At 37.7% G+C, this 20,265-nt stretch overlaps 3 protein-coding genes across 4 annotated transcripts; 1 reads left to right on the top strand and 2 right to left on the bottom strand.

The window, feature by feature from the left end:
• Position 1: 1 nt before the first annotated feature.
• Positions 2-9,351, bottom strand: supt3h (SPT3 homolog, SAGA and STAGA complex component). Of its 2 annotated transcripts, none has more exons than XM_040000414.1 (12): positions 9,226-9,351; positions 8,192-8,295; positions 4,865-4,949; positions 4,501-4,587; positions 4,248-4,344; positions 3,090-3,220; positions 2,788-2,863; positions 2,298-2,410; positions 2,110-2,214; positions 1,875-2,006; positions 855-944; positions 2-133 (listed from the first exon to the last, which is right to left on the bottom strand). In XM_040000414.1, the coding sequence occupies exons 2-12, from the start codon at positions 8,281-8,283 to the stop codon at positions 92-94; spliced, it is 1,050 nt and encodes a 349-aa protein (XP_039856348.1). In that variant the 5' UTR covers positions 8,284-8,295; positions 9,226-9,351; the 3' UTR covers positions 2-91. The 2 variants fall into 2 exon arrangements, with proteins under 2 accessions (XP_039856348.1, XP_039856349.1); XM_040000415.1 differs by having other exon boundaries at positions 1,875-2,003.
• LOC120714048 (runt-related transcription factor 3-like) lies at positions 8,736-11,674 on the top strand. Its single transcript, XM_040000062.1, has 6 exons — positions 8,736-8,739; positions 9,857-10,047; positions 10,173-10,332; positions 10,930-11,034; positions 11,121-11,195; positions 11,302-11,674. Exons 1-6 carry the CDS (start codon positions 8,736-8,738, stop codon positions 11,646-11,648), a joined length of 882 nt encoding a protein of 293 aa, XP_039855996.1. The 3' UTR covers positions 11,649-11,674.
• A 176-nt stretch (positions 11,675-11,850) lies between these two features.
• Positions 11,851-17,669, bottom strand: LOC120714280 (follistatin-related protein 1-like). The gene is made up of 11 exons (XM_040000416.1): positions 17,562-17,669; positions 17,234-17,308; positions 14,824-14,913; positions 14,555-14,684; positions 14,441-14,470; positions 14,227-14,348; positions 13,919-14,037; positions 13,616-13,728; positions 12,977-13,087; positions 12,778-12,878; positions 11,851-12,406 (listed from the first exon to the last, which is right to left on the bottom strand). The coding sequence occupies exons 1-11, from the start codon at positions 17,565-17,567 to the stop codon at positions 12,383-12,385; spliced, it is 921 nt and encodes a 306-aa protein (XP_039856350.1). The 5' UTR covers positions 17,568-17,669; the 3' UTR covers positions 11,851-12,382.
• Positions 17,670-20,265: the final 2,596 nt, after the last annotated feature.

The raw sequence follows: 20,265 nt of genomic DNA, 5'->3' as shown, positions 1-20,265 counted from the left end.
CTTACTGAAATGTTTTTATTACAATAGAAATTGAAAAAAAAAAATGTATAGAACAAAATCCAAGAACGTGCCTAAAATAATTGATGCGTCCTCAGCAGGTGAGGAAGGTCATCCCACTCCTGGAATAGGCACTCTGCCAGAGAGAGAAGATGGACTGCATGTTGTTCAGTAGGAAAAAACACATTTAAATTCCTGTCCAGAGTGTATTTCTGACACAAGGTACAGAGAGATTTGCTTCAAATAACTTTTTTTTATTTCTGGGGGGGTCTGGTAATAACTGGTTTGGTAGCAGAGTAATTGTTCTTTTCCTGCAACAAAACAGCGATTCACAGACGCTTTCTTGTGACAACCAAAATCACAAACATGACTAGTTACTCAGTACCAAAAAAGACCTAATGGTTTGTTTAAAATAATATAAAAATACCTCCCCACAACCCACATTTGTGCACAAAAAAACGACGGTTGTGGGGAGATTCTACCTTTAGTTTGACAACAAATACACGAGCAAACCAAAGTATGCTGACATTTCAAACGATTAACTTTTTTAAATGTCACATTTGCATTCAACTGAACTTTGAATCCTATTTCACAAAAAGCAAGGAATGCTCGTTTTGACTCCGATCTGGATCGGTGAGCATGAAGGACAAATTAAAGTTATTGATTCAGCAATCAATAACTTTAATCTTACAGGTTAAGACATGTGCAGAAAAAGTAAAACATCTAAACCAACACTTTAAATTAAGAGTATTGTATGCAGTAGTTATACGACTTTTAACCCATGAATTTTTTTTAAAAAAAAAGAAGAAAATAATCAGCTGTGGAAAAGTTGTGTAAGTTTCTCTTTGTGTACATACTGTGTGTCTGTAGTTGTATCTTCTAATAGCCTCTCGGATGTGACAGGGCTGGATCGCTCCGCTGGGAGGCTCCACTGTAGCCGGACAGCTCTGAAACACAATCATGAGTAATAAGTATTAACACAAATACAACAAAGGACACAATGGAATGTTTTGGATGTTTCCTTTAGGAACGTGGAGTTTTCCATGAGCTGAAAATGGTCACCTTTGTCTTGTGTGTTCAGAGACTTACATTTAGCAATTAGCAATAACATCAGTTATTATGTACATTAAGAAAATTAACAGAGGAGTTCATACTCTACATCTGCACAGAAGACTTTCTCCTAAACATTTGTTAAGACACATTAAAGTCTGACTCGTCAAAAATTAGTACAATCAAGAGATTAATACAGCAAAATGTTTGTTATTGTCAGAGCATTTATTCATTATTCATCATAAGTCCTTCTAAAAATATGATCAAGCAAATAAATGTACAATAAATCACAACAATTACTGGCTACTTTAGTTGTACCTGGGGTCCAAACTTTAGACCCATTTAACCCAGACACTCTTGCTTAGATTCAGGACTATTAACATGTGTTTTGATCTCTAGAGTTATACTGAATCTCAGTGCGTTTCATTTAAAATGAAAACCACTGGTTTGGGATCATACCTGCAGTGACTTCTCTGACAACATTCATCATACAAAACAAACATTTATGCACCAGATACTTAATAATAATTTACAAGTTAAAAAGGATGTTTTACAGGGTGTATTTGTGCAGCCAAAAGCCCCTTAATCCCCCTACTCTGCGGCATCCTTTATTCCACGGTCGTGTCGATGACGATCTTTTGTTAAGCACACTTTATATAGATCTCATGTAAGGTTGTGATTCCATTCTGTTGACAAAACCTATCCAGAGGCAGACAAACGCCTTTGCTGAAACCTGCCGCCATAATTAAACTGCCTTTGTAATTTCTCCTGTGCCTTCATGATACACACAGACATTAAACTCATAAGAAACTGCAGCTGGGACTCACCTTTTTACGTTTCCTCTGCCTCGCCCTGCCATCCACACTGCCGTTACCTTGTAGGACGGGCTTTGACGAGTGTGAGGACCCTGGGGTGGAGGGAGGGGTGGCTTCAGGTGAGTCTGGATCCTTCTTCACCTGCTGGGGAGGAAGACGAAAGACAGATGATATTTACTCAGTAATATTATGACGGTAGATTTAGCGATTGATAGGTCTCAATGTGTGATGAAGTGTGTGTATGCACCTCAGCATGTGTGTTGTAGTGGATGTAGCTGGCAGAGATCACATGACTGACTGGATTAGTCTTTGCTGTCATTTCCTGCTTCACCAAGAGCGACAAATCCACGATCTGAACGAAGGAAAAGCATTTTAAAACAGGGGAAAGCTTTTAAATTACACGCACATATGTGAAGTAATGACTTAACAAGTTACCTGGGCAACAGTCTCATAAGCGAGGTATGACAGGATCTCCATGGCCATGCTGTTGGGTTTCAGCTCCAGGCTGCTGCAGTCGAGCCAGTCCCGAAACTTTGAAGCTTTCTTAGCTTGGAGTGAAGACGGGCACAAGTAAGCACACACGACAAGAAGTCAGACGGGCTTAAAATGCTGAAACTGATCCTGAATCAGGTTTTTACCGTACGTACCGTACGTTTTTAAATTTAGAAGTGAAATAATCAGCTGATTATTCAATTGGTGAACTAACAGGATAAAAACACAGTCCACAGCTTTATTTGCTTATTTATAAGATGCCCATAAACCATGACTTAGAGCACAGGTAGAGTCCGCATTAAAAAAATATACGCAACATCAAACCGACATGAAAGCAAACATTAGCAATAAAATGTAATCCTTTACTCCTTTTGTACCTATGACAGAATCAACTTCCTGAGACAGATACTAAGTGGGCCGTTTAAAATCTTACCAAAGCTGAGCTGTCGACTCTCACAGAACTCGGCGTACTGAGCCGGGTCCATATTCCGAGTCTGACGCTCCAAACGCTGAAGATTCAAATACACATAAAAACACTTAAAGTTAAATCTATAATCCCAGTTTCTCCCACTGAAAACGTCCAGATGAGCAGAATCAACTTTTTGGGAAATCTTTATCTGGATGATTGAGCATGCGTCAAGGCGTTTTAAATCTATAAGTTCATATATGTGTCATTTACTTTCAAAACAGCCCTACTAATCAATCATTTTCATGCAGACATCGATGGGCTCTGACCTCCATCCTCTCCTGTTTGATGGGGTCTATTTCCTGACGTTCTGCTAATGACAGGAGTTCACCGGTCTGATCCATCCACACCAGGAAGTCCTGGGCCAGTCGCTGCCTCCGCTGGTTAGCACCAGCAGGACCTACAGCACCCCATTTGTTCACAAAAGACAAAAAAAGAAAGAAACACTTAAGATGAAAACCAGAGCTCAGTATTCACTTGGGTTTTGACTGTAGCATTTGAAGCTTTTTTTGTACAAAGTGGTTTCTGAAAAAGTTTGGATGCTGTAAAAATATATATTTTTAAAGATCTGCAAATTATTTAAAACCTATATGTAATTTAAGGTATTGCAAAAACAACATATCAAATGTGGGAACTAAGGTGAATTTTGTATTGTGCAATGTGCAATATGATAATGTTAAATTTCGCCTCTGTCAGTGCGCCCCAGGGCGGCTGTGGCTACAATGTAGCTTGCCATCACCAGTGTGTGAATGGGTGTGTGAATGGGTGGATGACTGGTTGTGTAAAGCGCTTTGGGGTCCTTAGGGACTAGTAAAAGCGCTATACAAATACAGGCCATTTACCATTTAAGCCAACAAGATGGGACAAGACCATGTTTTCCAGTGTGTTGCATCACTTTTTTAAACAGAAACATTTGGGAGCTGACGAGACCTTTATGTCTGACACATAATTGAAGTTCTTCAACTTAAAATTGGCTTTTTTTTTTGTTCCATAATGTGACACAAGTGTACACAAGCTTAACACCCGGACTTTTTAACTATAGTGCAATGCTGATACATTTTGACATCGCCTTGCAAATGTTAGTAGTAGCAAATGTTAAGCATCAATGGTGCCATTACAGATGTGAAGCCAAACCATCACATATATCACTCAGCCTGTGTAAGAGGAGAGTGACCACATTTATAATGAGCTTTAAATTTTAACCAATCAGGCCACAGCACAATTCTGCATCAGTCCATGTGAAAGAAGTGTGAGCCAAGGAAAAAGTTTTTTCTTATTTAAACTATTTAAATGCTCTTTTCAAGAGTTTTAAATTCTATTTGTGGATGCAGCAACAAGCTGAATGACTCAGAAGTGCTCTTGAGCCCACGCATTGATTTCCACTCCAAAACAGGGTCACAGGGTTATAATAACATTTAAAAGGTCACCTGATTCTGCCTGTGTGTCTTCATCATCAAGAGTCTTGAGTATTTTGGATTTATAATCTCTAAACTGGAGATATTTTAATAATCTCGCCAACTTCCTCTGGTCAGTAGATTTTGAGGCGTGAAGATAAAGAACAGAAAAAGGGGAAAGGAATTAGTTATTTCAAACCTTAAAAAACAATAAAGGAAGAAAAGATTCATGGACATACAGTTTTGAATATTTAATGTTTTTTTTATTCACGTGTGCATTTTGTACCTTGTCTCGCCTCATCAGGAATAAGATGTCCTCAGGTGAAATAACCCTCGAGCCACGCAGAGCCGCTCCCTCGCAGGCCTGATGCAGCTGAGAAATAAACCAATTGCTTCAGTAAAGTCAGAAATGAATTGCACATGTGCTTTAATATAATTACATTTAGTTTTTTTTGCCATTCAGAGGCTCCGAAATGAGACAGAATCGTGGATTTTTACAGCCACATCAGTTATACATGTAAGGGTTTTATTTGTCTTATGTGCTTTACTATTGTTCAGCCTGTAATCAACTCTTCAGGTGGTTTAGGCTTTGATCTTGAAGTTTGAACAGATAACTGTTACAGCGTTATATTTGTTATGTTGTATGTTACCATAGTAATGAGTTGTGTGTGTACAATATCCTCCACCAGCGCTGCAGTCTCTTGCAAAGGCCTGCGAGCATCTCCCAGAGCAAACCTGAAAATCAAACACAGCTATAATCATAGTTGTGCAGAGCCTTGCAGAGCTTCCAGTGCATCAGTCGAATCTAATTACACTGCCACGTGTTAAAGAGCTGCTAATTGTTAAAGTCTAAAGTCATAATGTTTCTTAAACTTAGCGCCGGTTGTGCTAACAGCACTCATTTTACACTGCTGCTCTGAAAGATCACTTCTAACTATCTAACGGGTTACTTCTATCATTTTCCATTAATGAAGCCTGCCTCTTACCACCTTCACAAAATTAAAATTACTGTATTTATACACTGTTATTTAAAAGATAAATATATTACATAATTAATCATAATAAGTAACAAAAAAGCTAAATATATAGTATGGATTTTTTTAAAGAGTGGATTTCCTGCAGAGAAACATACTTATATATTCTAAGTATATATTTTGTACATTATAACACCTGTAAGAATAGTTTTACAGCAATTATATTTATTCTATCATCCATCCCTTTTTAAAAACCATTTATTCACCCAAAGGTTTCAGGGAGGCTGAAGCCTCTTCCAGTTGACAAGAAGCAAAGTACTTTATTTACCAAACAAGAAAAAAATGCCTTATAAAAACACAGAAATTTACCCAAAAGAAATAAATTATGAATAACACATCGTTACTAACTATACAACAGCTAAAACCTGTGAATGGTGAGATATTTTATTAGTGATTTAAAGAGGCATACAAAAATGCTCACATTCAACACTGTCATTACAGGACATTACCTTCATTTTTATTCTCACCATAAACCGCTAACACTTGCAAATAATTAGAAATAGACTGGCTTGTTTGGAAGGGTTACCAGGAGAAAGCCCCTTCTCAAAAAAGAGAACATGGCAGTCAAACCACAAGACTGGAACAATCCTGTTTGGACAGACAAGACCAAAGTGAAGATGTTTGGCAATGACGCACAGCACCACGTTTGGAGAAAGCCAAACAAATCAAGTACGGGGGGACCTGGGCACCTTGCAGCCATTGAGTTGACTGTGAACTATTTCAAAGTATTCTGGGGTTAAGTGTAAGGTCATGTCAGATGGCTAAAACCCGACTGAAACTGGGTCATGCAACAGGACAATGATTCCAAGCACAGCAGCAAAACTACAGCACAATGGCTGAAAGAGACGAGAATCAAACTGCTGTAATGGATCAGACCTCAACTCAAGTGAAATGCTGTGAAGAATATGACAGACGGATGAAGTCATACAGAAATCAATTAAATCAAGTTATTGCTGCTAAAAGTGGGGCGTACTTACTTTTTTACAGGTACTGTAAAACGTGCTTTCTCAGATGACTTTAGTCCTTTAAAGGATGCGTCTCTCACATTACTTTAAATACCTTTAATTGCATCCAAATTAAATGTAGCTGGATATTAAAACTTGTTTCGGTACTAACTGAAACATAGCAGGAGAATAATTAGCAGATACTTTAAGTTGGTAGTGAGATTCAGTTCAGCTCAGATTTGTTAAAAATCTGGTGTGACTGCTTGTTTATAAACATTTTACATAAGTAAAGGAATCTTCATAAGATGAAAAGCAGTTCTTAATCTGTACGGTATTAAAGTTTTAAAATTTTTAACTATTAACTGTTACTAAACTAAACAAAAACATGATTTATTGTCTAAAAACAAGGCAGAGCTGAAGTTTTGGTTACTTTCCAAATAAACATGCAGCCAGTAAATGTGTCTGTGTATGTCTCTGTTTCTCTCTCATACACACACACTAAGGTCAACAGGCCACACATACACCTTGACCACAATTTGGTCAAAACCTCAATTTGCATCCAGAAAGCCACTTCCATGATGGCAGACTAACGTAAACCCACATCCTGGAGCGCTTTCCTTCTCTCATTTCTTCTCTTTCCCACTCTCTCCTTTTATTTCTCTATGAAATACAAACACCTGATCGCCACCCCCACCATTCCCCTTGCTTAATCTCTGCCCCCCGGCCCTTTAACCTGCTCCCTGATTGGTTGTTTGTTGCTCTGTCATACAGGTGAGAGAGGTTTTGGTTTGGGGTTGTGGGCAGGTTGGCCTCAGGTTCGGAGGTTGGCTTCAGACTTTAGGTTGATTTTAGGTTTTGGGGTTTAGTCTGGTTTTAGCCTCTCTGACCACCAGCATCACCTCTCTGCAGCCCACACAAGGTGAGTACAGCAAAAGACACACAGCACAAAGGAGGCTGCAGCAGGCATGTGGCTTCTTTAGAAAAAAAATCCTTCAGTAAGAATTTAAATATGAGAGTTTTACGTGTAGTACTTCTAAAAAACCTAAGCAGAAAAAGCGACTTCATATTAGAAACTAAGTCAAAAAGTAATTTGTTATGGTACCGGAGTTGTCCAGTTGTTTTTAACTTTAACTAACAGTTTTAACTAACAGTTGTTTTTAACTACATTTTTATTTTTAAAGATCTTTTTCCACTTTCACTGATTTATCCACTAATTATTTCCTCGACAGGATGATTTCAGAAAATGGTGAAAAATGCAGATTATTTATTAATGCTGAACCTTCCTGATTATTTCTTCTTTTCTAACTAAAAGGTCCAAAATCTAAATATATGGAGTTTCTTGTCACTTAATACAACAGAATGTGATTATTTTAACCTAAAAATAAACTAATAATGAAAGAGTTGCTAATAAAAACTGATAAAACATTACATTCTGTATATACTGACCTACTGTCACTTACTGTGAATTTGTAGGAATGTTAATTAGATTTCTTTTTTTTTCTTTTGTGCAGAGCAGTACTTTTTTCCATCAGTCATATTGACTGGTTGTGAATGTAAAGGTTAACTAAATGTCTAGAGACTTCAAGTCTGAACTGATTATCACTCGTGGCTCATGTCTCTGGATATGAGCCATTTAATTTCATACTTTTATGTTTTTGCTTTTCGTTTGTTTTGCTTGACATAAAACCAAATGTTACTTAAAGTTATACTTTAGCAATTAAAAAAAATAATTTCTTGAAATTCTTCTGAACTCTTTGTACAAATGTGTTATATAAAATATTGAAATGAAGGGCTATGTGCTGTTTTCAGGCATCTGTTTTGGATTTGCAAAGTGTCATTAACCACAATGCTAATATTGTGGCTCTCTCCTTTAAAAAACAGGTTTCCATGGCTTCAAACAGTCTGTTCAGCAGCCCCAGCCCAATGCTGTACTGGGGTGAGACTCCTTCTCTTTGTTTGTCTGCGTGTGTGTGTGTGTGTGTGTGTGTGTGTGTCTTACATCATGCTCTGTAGCTCTGGGATAAAATTGATCCTGGAAGCTGGACGGTCTTTAGAGCTGGAGGGGGCGGAGCCAGCCATGGGACTGCTCATAACCACACCCACCTGATGACAAAACCAAGACAGAACCACATTAAACTAGAGAGCAAAATTAATTTACAATCTTTTGAGTGAAGAGAACAACTTAATGCCAATAAAGTCCCAAGCTGAACAAAGTAACATTCATCTCATCTGCTTGAAACTTCTGAAAAGTTTCATCTTCAAGTTTAGTGCCAACGACCATAACTTCATTCACACATGTGGATGTTATGTGCCGTCCTTTTCACTGTCTGAATAGAGACAGAAACTCAGGTACCCTCAGTATAGAACAGCTAAAGCAGCTCCAATTAGAAATACTGCAGCTTTTTTAGCTTCTTTTTTCATCCTGATCGCTGCTGCATCTGAGATTGATCCTCCTGCATCATGTTTTTATCTATGTGAAGGAACCTGCTGGTTCATGTTACGGCTTTGCACGGCTTTGTTGCACTTAGTCTCTACTTCGACAGATGTGTATGTGTGTCTCCTTTATACAGTGTGTGTGTGTGTGTGTGTGTGTGTGTGTGTGTGTGTGTGTGTTTCAAATGAAATAAATCACAATGCTGCACTTGTAGTTTACTTTCATGTGGTTTTAGTATTTTGGGATCACTTCATCTAAACAAATCAGAGCACAACAGAAGCCGAGCCAAGAGCCTAAAACAACAAAATAGCAGAACAGAGCTCAGGAGAATAAACACAACGTCCTAACACACGTTCACACACATACATAAATATAAAAACACACATACACACTCCTACAGTTGGACAGGTGGTGTGACCGCAGTAACTTCCCCTCCGGCAGTAAAATATGAATAATAATACAGCGCAGTTCCCTCATATTCAAACACTGCGGTGGCTGAAACACAATACAGAAAAGAAACAAAGGAGGGAAAGAGGAGGGGAGGCGAAGAGGAGAACCAAAGACACATAGAAAAGCATAAAACAAGTAAAAACTCTCACCAGAGTCTGTCAGAGAGACGCTATTACTGTTAATGTTCTGGTTTGCTTCTGTTTTCGGCGCGATTTGATGACGCAAGGGAGCGCGAGGGTGTGGTAGTTGTAGTTTTCTACACGTCCTGGTCGAAAGGCGCTACACTCCAGCTATGAGCTGTTAAATACAAGGTTAGCAGCTGAGATTACAGTTGAAGAAGATACACAGCTTAAAGGGGAAGTGTTTATACTCTAATCAGTACTCAGAATTTTAACATTTCCACCATAGCGACACAGCTTTAACAAAATATGCTGTATATCTTTGAGCGCTCTCCTGCGGCAATCTCACTTGTATGGAGGACCAAACGGTCCAAAATTAAAAAGTAAATAAATGTATATAATTAGTAATGATTTTACAATACACATTTATGTATACAAATATAACTGGTGTTGGAGTGCTTTAGATTGAGGCAGTAGCTACAATAGCTAACCCTTTATTTAAATTGCCATCTAATATGACTCTTAATACAGTCTGAATCTAAGACTGACTTCAGGAAATAAAAATATATTCAAGTCTAAAATGCATGTAATCTCAGAGAAAAGAACAAAAAATGAAAGACAAAATGGGATAAAAATTGACTTCTTTATTCCTATCGTTAAGATCCTGTGGTGAAGTGCCGCCTGTCACCATCAGCCAGCACTCGTCAACTGGATGAACAGGAGCTGAGGTGTCTCCACCAGTGCAGTACAGCTCCACCCAGAGGACTGGTCCCGACCGACAGCCCAAATTTCCTCTGCAGCAGCCTGCCTCAGCACTGGAGGTGTAATAAGACACTACCAAGAGCCTTTACTGTGAGTAATCTACATATACACTGGTGCTATTTTTAAACCAAAATACAGTTTATTCATACTGAAAGAGTAAAAATCCTCTGTTCACAAAGATAAAAGACCTGTTACAATGTTTTTTCATTTCTCAGGTTGTTGCCCTGGGGAACGATGTGCCTGATGGCGTGGTTGTGACAGTGATGGCTGGCAATGATGAAAATGTTAGCGCCGAGCTACGTAATGCCACAGCCACCATGAAGCAAGGCTGTGCCCACTTCAACGACCTCCGCTTCATCGGCCGCAGCGGCAGAGGTATACAAACAGATACATGCAGCACTGTTACAAGTTATTCATACTTGTTTGTCAATAAACAAGAGGAAAGACTGCAGCCTGCCATCTTTACCACCTCTGTCTACACTGTTTACACTATTTGCAATTGCAGTGCCCTGCAATCACACAGTTAAAACATTTAGTTGTTGTTATATGTTTCTTTGAAATATTTGAATACCTGTAAAGTTAGATCAATAATCAAGCTATGGAGCCAGAATTAATTAACTCTAGTTAATTAATTCGTTTCTTAATCAATAACATCAGAGCAAAACTGAGTAAAAGAAAGCAAATCATGTGTAATCATGAGCACATTTAAATAAATTAAAAAGTCATAAGATTTAAAAGAAATAAAGAACACACTAAATACAATTAAGAGTATTAAAAATACATTTAAATATAATAGAAATAACGCTGGATAAAGTACATTAACAAGTGAAAAGTTTTGAGCAGTCAAAGCAAAACAGTGAATAAGACAAAAAAAATTGATTCAGTTAAGTAAATAAAAACAAAGTAGGCAAATCTATATAAAGTATACTCAACTAGTTTCATGTGTACATATGTTTTATTATCGTTTTAAAGGTAAGAGCTTCACCTTGACGATAAACGTGCTGACATCACCTCCTCAGATCGCCACCCTACACAGGGCCATCAAGATTACCGTGGACGGACCACGGCTGCCCAGACGTTAGTAAATACGAGTGAAAACAGTATGATTGGATCAATTCTGAGGTGATCCGGGCAGGTTTTAACATTATTTCTTCTGATCTCAGGTCAGAGGCAGAAGGAGATGAAGGCTGGAGTTTTTAGGCCCACCACCAGCATCAGTAGCAGCACGGCTTCATCAGGTAAGACATAAAATGTCACAGCAAGAATGACACAGCAAGGCCACTGAAAATTAAAACAACGAGTTCTGGAGAAACACTGATGTTGATGCTTCTTGTCTCGCTTCAGAATGCAGATCCTTTCCTTCCACCTCTCTGTGGATGAATGAGTCCTTTCTGGGCCCAGTGACCTCTTTGGCATCTTCATTCGCTCCTACTCCCAGAATGCACCACCTGCCTGCTCTCCCTTACTCTACCCAACCTCCTCCATACAGTTCCTATCTGTCTTCTCCTCCTCCTCCCCCCGCTCCGCTCAGCCACAGTGGTCCATTCCAGGCCGGCAGCTTCCACTACGGGCCCAACCAACCATTCCAAACCACAGGGGAGGACCGCAATGTTGTCACAGCACTGACCAATTACATTGAAGGGGCATGTCTTTCCATGAGAGGGGAGGAGCCTGTTTGGAGACCTTATTGATGATTGGATGAATTATTTTAGCATAATGTAAGCATTTAACCGGTTTTAATGTTTTTCTATCTTTTTTCTTTCTTTTTTTCTCAGAATAAATCCTTAAACCTACGTTCTTGATATTTTGTAAACTGTTATTTATTAAAACAACATTTGTATATATTGTGTTGAACAATGAATAATAATAAAAAAGAATTCGATAGTTGCTTCTCACGCTCATTTTTATTAGATAAAAAATGATACAAAAATAGCTTTCACTATCAAAACAGTTAAAGTAGTATCTCATTACAAACCCCAAGAAAACAAACAGCATTGGGGGCTGTTTGTTTGTTTCACTGATCATAAGAAATTAGATTTCAGAAATACTTGTTCATTAATACAGAGGGAAATCAAAGTTTAGACAGAGTTATCAATCAAAAATTGAAAAAAACAAAAACGTGCTCATGTGTTCTTCAAAAGCCAGAAAATATAATTCCATTCTTTAAAAGTATAAAGCAATCAATAACAAATTAAAAACATTTTTTAAAAACTGGTTGTGAATTAGCAACCAACTTGAGCGCATTAAATTCAGGAAGCAAAATAAGAGGTAGAATAATATTTAGAAGTGATTTAACAGTTCACACAAATAAAATGTGTTGAATCATTTATAGGAATAATAACAACAGCTATTTAAACTAAACCTGTTCCTCATGTTTGGAGCGGAAGGCCACTCAGCTGCTGACTGGCTGTTGTGACTCAGGACCTCAGTTCTCCATGGTGACAGATGCCTGAAACAGGTAAAAGAGACGTTCATTGACCTGTAGGTAGTGTTTAAACTTATACCAATCATGTGTGCATCACATTGCTACAGAAGAATTTTGTAGTTGTACATTTAAATGACTTATTTAAGTTAATAGTTTTAATTAATAAAAAAATATTCAATCAACAATTATTGAAAACCTGGAAGTGGAACTCTTTCTGGTTGTGCCTTTCTGTTAAACTCCCTTACTCTGCAGTTTAATGCATTTATTTATTCAGAAGAAATAAATGTATTTTTGCCACTCTGGTCTAAATTTGAGTAACTTTTATGTTGAGATTAAACGTCTCTGTGAATAACAATTTAAAGGTTAATAATATTGTTTCAGGAGAGACTGTCGACCTCTAAAGCATTGAGTTCAGCCACCCTCCTGCTCCACTCTTCTTCGGTCATTTCTTCATCTTCTCCTCCTTCATCAGTGTCTTCATCAACCTGATGCTCTCCTGAAACACATGTTGCAAAGATAAACACAGCAGCGGGCAGAAACAGAACAAATGCAGCAGTCATACAATACGACTACTGTTTTTAAGTGAACTCGCACCATTGCAGGTCAGAGCGGTGCACACCCAGTTTCCACAGGCGCACACACACTTGTTGCACTCCATCTGAGTTTCAGCTCCATCCTCAAAGACCTCGTCTTCCAGAGCACACTCTACACACATAAAACACAATGTAATAAACACAAGAAAAGCTAACTTTCTTGTCCTTAAAAATATAAAAAGTTTCAGTTTTCAGTTTTTAATAAAAATTCTTGTAAAAGGAACAGATGCTGTAAAATGTGTGAAAATACATTAAAATAGTCCAAAATATGTGCTCTTCTTCACATTATCCAAAACTTTGCTTGGCTGATTCTAGCCCGTGAGTCTTGTGTTTGACACTCGTGATGTAGATCATACATTGAGTTAAACATACTTTGCCACTAAGTATGTGTTTGTGTAATTATATGTTCCTTTTTTGTTTGTTTATACATACATCCCCAAGTAGTAAACTCTTTGTTCTTGATTGTAAAGTCCAGTAAATAATAGTCTTCAAATGATAAGCAGTGTTAGGATAAATCCAAAGCTGAATACAATGGAGAAAAGCAAATAGAAATCTTAGAAAAATGTCAATCACACAAACACAAAAAGTGTTTGTTCAGTTTCATACTCTTATTTTGCTGCTTGTGTGTATGCATGTTTACTTCTCTCAGTTGGGTGGTAGGTGGGCGTAAGACAGTTGATAAACTCAGTCAAACTCAGCTTCCAGTCAGCATTTTCATCCGACAGCTCTATCAAAGCATCGACACACAGAGATCTAAGAAAAAGAAAGAAGTAAGAGGTAAATGTAAGAGTAAATGACTGGAGAAGTCTGGATATGGAGTTTTAACAGCCATTTAATTTCTAAAATGATGTGCAAAATGTGTGCTGCAATATACAAACAAAACAACAAAACAAAACGCGAAACAATTAGAAGAACAAACTCTCAGCGATGAAAAAACGAATACCTCAGCAGCAGGTTAGTCTGCAGAGTGTCTGAGTATGTGATGTTGAGTGCCGTCTCATTGTGCTTCAGGAATCGCAGAAATTCATTCGAATCAAGCTGTGAATCCCCATCATCATACGCCTGTGACACAAAAACACCATCAACAACTGCATTCAAAATCTTTTACCTTGTTTAGTTATTCACAGATATTCTCATATATTACTTAAGGCTGAAGCTATGCAAGATAATAAGCTAAAATGTATCATTTCTTCCTACAAGTGACTAACAGATACATTTGTAATTATTATACAGTGCATGAAGTATTCACACCTGAAAATATGTCTGAAGGATGTCACCGGCTGATGTGTTTGAGGCCAGATCTTCAGCTTCTTTCTGAATCCACTGGATCACTCTCTCTCTCATCCAGTCACGATCAGATAGGAAACACACGACTGCAAGCGTGAAGCGTGAAAAAGAGACCGGCTTTAGACAGCCACTCAAATTTGCTGAATTGTGTAAAAATGTGAAATATTTCGTGACTTACTGGGGCTCACATCGGCCTTTGTTGGTTTCTCTGCAAATAGAAACACACACAAATCCTTCATGACTGCACAAGCTTCACTCAAAGCTTAAAGAGTTTGTGTTTGTGGATACTGACCCAGACAGTGTCCTCTGTGCTCCACGTGTATCTTGGTCTGGGTGATGCAGGCGTCTCTGTGCAGTTCACAGTGATTCCTGTAGGATTTTCCGTTGCTGCCACACACCCAGTGCTCTGACATGTCACACTGCTGCAAAGGAAACAGGCTCGTCAATAGAAGATTACCAAAAAATGGTAGCTGCAGAAATATTACCTGCAGTCTTTCCCTAAACTAATACAGACGTACACATTTACAAGTACACATGTTTGCTAGTTATCAGTACCTTTACCTGTAAACAGCGACAGACTGGTTCTCCTCGGTCAGTCGATACACACTCTCTACCTGCACCGCAGAAAGTCCTGGCACACACCGACTCATCCTAACACAGAAGAACACACAGGGACAAAGACATTGTCATCACAGTGAAGAGAATTGGGAAGAGTGGAGGAATAATTTGGGGTGGGTGTGCTCCACATTCCAGATGGTGACCTTTGACCTTCGTCTGAAAGCCCACATGGCACGTTGAATGACCATGACTTTCTCCCTCTCTCGCACACACAAACACACACAGACAAAATGTATTGGAGCAGCTGCGCAGCGATGCATCTCATTTTAAATTCTGTCTTCTTCAGGACTTTTTCATTGTTTCTAATTTAAAATTTAATTTCACCACCTCCATTTCTGAGTGAGACAAAAACTGATTTATCAACAAATGTCCATTTAAACCCAGTTACATATTAAAGGAACTGAAAGAATTAAATGTGAATGTATAGAAAATAATATATTAAACACCAAATTAAGATGCAGTTGATAAGATACGTTTGATAAGTAAAATGTTGTTATAACCAATGTAAATATAGGCAAAGCACTGTTATAAAATATTGTAATATTATTAAATATTTATATAAATATTATTTTAGGCAATTTTAATAAACTTATTCAAAAGCCAACATTTTGGAGGCAAATGAGAAATGCTGAACAAAAATGATTATAATGATAAAAAAATAAAAATAATAATGATTACCTGTGAAATATTTTGTTTTCTTTATTATATTCAGAGTCTTGTATTGTATTTATTTCCATCCCTGTACTGATTACCTGCTGGCAGGTAATCAGTGCAACATAAACTTACAGTACAACAGTACAACAGGTAATCAGTGCAACATAAAGTCACTAAAAGTTCAAAAAGCTGAAAAACAGACGAGATTCAGATGATAATTCTCAGTAAGTTCATCATGTTTATGATATGACAAGCCAAGATTTCCTTTTCAAAGTGTTCTTAAGGAGACAGTGAATTATATGAAGCAGCAATAAATACTCAATACACAGAAGAACAAAATTACACTCTGATTCCTGACATTCCTCTTTATTAACAGGATGGAAAACCTGAAAATGAAAAACATTTTTGAAATCATGTATTCCCAAAGCTCTACCATAAGGACATCTTAACTCAGGCTCCAGCAGTAATCTTCACTTTGATCTCAGGACAGTCTTTTAAATGAAAGAGGACTGCACAAACTCGTCACTTTAAAGAAATGTCTTCACTCCCAGATTGTTCTACACAAAGACACAGAAGGGTGCACACACACACACACACACACACACACACACACACACACACACACACACACACACACACACACACACACACACACACACACACAATAGGTACATCTGTCGCCTGTGGCTGTCCAGCTGACACCTGCTGCACTGAAAACCTGCTGTTAGCAACCAGCTGACGGTACGGAACACACACACACACACACACACACACACACACACACACACACACACACACACACACACCGCAGTAATGTTTTCGGTGTAATTATGAGTATATGTCTTATTTACTTTGTTTGGCTGCAAACCAAGTTTCTGGATTTGTTCTCTCGTTCTCTCGTTCTCTCTTTTATATTTTCTCTTCTCTTTCCTTCCCTTAGTCAACCTCATTATTCTCTTCTCTAACAATCCTGTGCTTCTTCTGCATGAACATTGTGTAGATTTTCAATTCTGCAGTAATCCATTTTCCCCTTAAAAGTCCTTTTGGATTCTGTTCTGTCTTTTTTGTAACATTTCTGATTTATTGTATTTTTTCTTTTTTTTTTTCCTGATGTATTTTTATTAATTGGCTGTTGTGTACGACATATACATTTAAAAAGACATGTTGGAGTTACTCTATTCACATTTTTCAAAAAGTGTTTTTATCTCATGATTGTTGAAACCTTTGAAGTAAAGTAAATTTTAATGTGTGTCACCATATTTTTTTAATCTTCTTTCAAAGGTAACTTAAAAAAAGTTGCCATTGAAACTTCTTTTGAAACAAGCTTACTCATAGCAGAGTGTGTTTGCACCAAAATTACAGGTGGAGGGAGTGCGAGACACACCTGAGGACCTGTTCTATATTTCTGTGGGTTTCTATGTTACCTTAAAAACACTTGCACAAAACACATGCAGACACTTTCCTAAATCATGATTACCTCAACATATGCAAGCACACACCTGCCCGTAAACATCAGCTACTAACTAGTGAGTATTAGCAACAACAACAGTAACAACAAAAGCTTTTTTTAGTGTAATATTAAACATATTCTCATTAGTACTTAAACATAATAGAGCACTATAATTATTCCGCACACTTCTCTCAATTTCCATTTTATCAAAATAAAAACAAAACGACATATTTTCAGCAGTGAGTTTACCTTGGAAAGGGGAGAGGAGGACACAAGATGAAAGAAGAGGAGGAACTGCAGCAGGAGCACAGAGATGGTCAACATCTGAAGTGGACAGGAGTGGAACAATCATGATGCTGTCCAACAATAACAGAAGTAAAGCTGCACTGTAATGCATGACACCATCAGTAATGCTACTGTGAAAAATAAAATAGCAGTGAAGACTGAGTCTGATCATACTTTGTTCAGTAATTGCTGCAATCAGCCTGTAAGAACCAACTTGCCTGTATCCAAATTTCACTTTATAGCGAGTCTGTTCAAAGCTAAACACCCAAACTTCCAAAATATCCTCATGTACCTGCATAGATGATGAGTTTATATCCAGCAGTGATCGGTGAAGACTCCTGCTTTGTTCTGCTGAAAAATGACAGCATGGTATGAGGAGAGAGAGAGAGGGGGGAGAGAAGAGGAGGAGGAGTGATGCAGGAACAGAAAGAAGACCAGCTGTCCATAGTCACCCCCACCCCTCTACCCCCCAAGCCTCAGAAACACATAAAAACCCACTTGTCTTCTGTGGTAGGAATGATGAGTTAAAGGCACGCAACATGTTCAGACAACTTTAAACAGTGACTGACAGATGCAGGAAAAAAAGAGTCACTGCTGACAAATTTCAGTAAAAAAAAAAGTGCCACTGTTTTTTTCACAAATTATATTTATACGTATTTATGAATATAGATTTATGTTTTATATAATCTAGTTTTAAATGTTTATTTATATTTATTATATTTTTATGTATTTATATTCTTTATTATATTTTATTTAGTTATTTATTATTAGATAATTAAACAATTTCTCTGGACTTAAGATACAAGGTTTTTGTGTACAATCTCGATTCTAATTATCCTAATTAATAAAGAAAATATTCTCCAGCTGTTACTTTTTACTATCACTGACTTTTCTGCCCTGTTTGGCCTCTGTACCCTTCAGTTTCTCAGTGCTGTAGCACTGAGACCACCAAGTGAAGTAAAGCATTTGCATTTTTTAGTGCTTCTATATCTAAATGCCATCAATAACAACACAGGTACTGCGTGCTGGCGTAGCTTTTCAAACCACTATCAGTAGTTACATTAGTAACACCTCTGCCGTCACTTTTACAACAGACAAAAATGTTTATAACACAACAGGAACACATAAAATGTAGCTTGTGCGTGATGAGGTAGTACTACACTGTGACCAACAGAGGGCAGGCTGTGTGTCTTTCACTTGCCAGGCAAATGTGTGAAGCAGTACACTAGGCATCCACATATTACTTAAAAAACAGGATGGTGAATGAAACAAACAGTCCCACGCAGACTATTTCTACCAGCCTGCCCTCATAGATAAGTGTAAACCCTACGACTAAATTTATACTCTTACCAGCACACTGAGCAATAATGAATAGGATTCGGGAGGTAGATGTGCTAATATTTAATCTTAAACATAAACACAAACTGTCTACATGCAGAAAAACTGTGCCCAGGAGGCCAGAACTGTAACTGGGGGAGAGTCATGAGACCATAGATGGATCCATTCTTCTTTATGTAGTAGGTGTCATCATTAGTTCCAAATGTTAATCACAAAATATCAATCATGTCAAAAACAATCTTCAAGATAAAGATAAGATATTTAGTGTGTGCTTTTAGCTAAGAACAGTATCATGTGAACAACACTGGAACAAACTTGGATCATCTTGGTCTGATCAGCCCATATAACAGCGGCAAACAGCTTAACAGTCACATGTGTTTCTAGACTAAGATAAGGACACAAGGTTAGACAGTAGGCAGCAGCTGTTTTAGTGGATAAGTGTTTGAAAATAAATATTAATTCATCTGAAAAGTTTGGCCATATTAGAAAAAAAACTATTTTTAGTTGAATTGCACTTAGTTTTTTTAAATATTTGATTTTGGAAATGATTGTTGTAGGCTTCTGTTCACAGTGTGACCTTTCCGATAACAAAACTCTGTAGCTCCAGCACTGTGTTAACATTTTGCTCGACTTTGTCATCCCTCTTGGAGCTTCCTCTCTCTCTCGGGTGTGACAGTCAGCTGTTTGTCAGAGGAGGTGCTGAGGTTCAGATAAACCCAACCTCCCGGTGTGCGCTGCCACACCACTGGAGTGCTTCTTAAAAATAGTCGGGAGCAGTCAGCCAGAGTGTTAACATCATTTTTCTGTGTGCGTGTGTTCTTTTAATGGAAGGTATGTTATCGTTGTTCCCATTAGCTAAGAGATAGCAGAGGTGTGATGCATCCAAAACACTCCAAAATGGATACACACCAATATGCAGTTCACACAAAGCCACACATACAGACACAATTTAAAGAGGAGGAGAGGAGATGATGATAGGAAGTAAATGTTTGCCTGTACTCTTTCTGCGTTTCATCATTGAGTCTCTGAGAGTTTATTGGTTCATTTTACAGTTTTAAATAGGCCTGCATTCATTATACGGACCACTAATAACACCTATCTAGTTTTTATACCTTCTCAAATATTGACTATACAGGAATTCAATTTAAATTTTCTGCATCAGTGTCTTGATTTTTTTCATTTTAATTATTTTCTCTTCTTCATATCTCTACATATAATTTGACACTTTAGAGATATTCTTCTTTTTCTTAAATATATACATCTCCTTTTTCAAGCTAAGAAGAGGCTTGTTTCTCTAGAGGCTAACGTGAGGTGATCACTTTTACTTGGTAAACTGTGATGACCTCACATTAGTCGACTTTCTGTGTGAGACAATTTAGGAAAACAACTGCTTGTTGGGTGAGTAATGACAAAGCACCAAAAGTGGAACAGAGTGTAATTATGCTTGAAGTTGTCTTTTTAGTTAAATTCTTTTAATTCCTTTATGAATAAGGTGACACAAACATGTATCACATCTCACAACTCCACAGCAAGTTTCTTACCACCACCATGTTTTTGCATGTATGTCATTTTGTCCCATGAACACAATAACTAAAAAAGTTTTGAATTGATTCTGATAAAAGTTTATTGTGTAGAGTGGGGTCATGTTAATAATCCAT

Source organism: Simochromis diagramma, unplaced genomic scaffold, assembly GCF_900408965.1.
Source record: "Simochromis diagramma unplaced genomic scaffold, fSimDia1.1 OVJJ01000596.1, whole genome shotgun sequence".
Taxonomy (NCBI): Eukaryota; Metazoa; Chordata; class Actinopteri; order Cichliformes; family Cichlidae; genus Simochromis; species Simochromis diagramma.
Note: the sequence above shows the minus strand (reverse complement) of the source record. Positions and strands in the feature narration are given on the sequence as shown.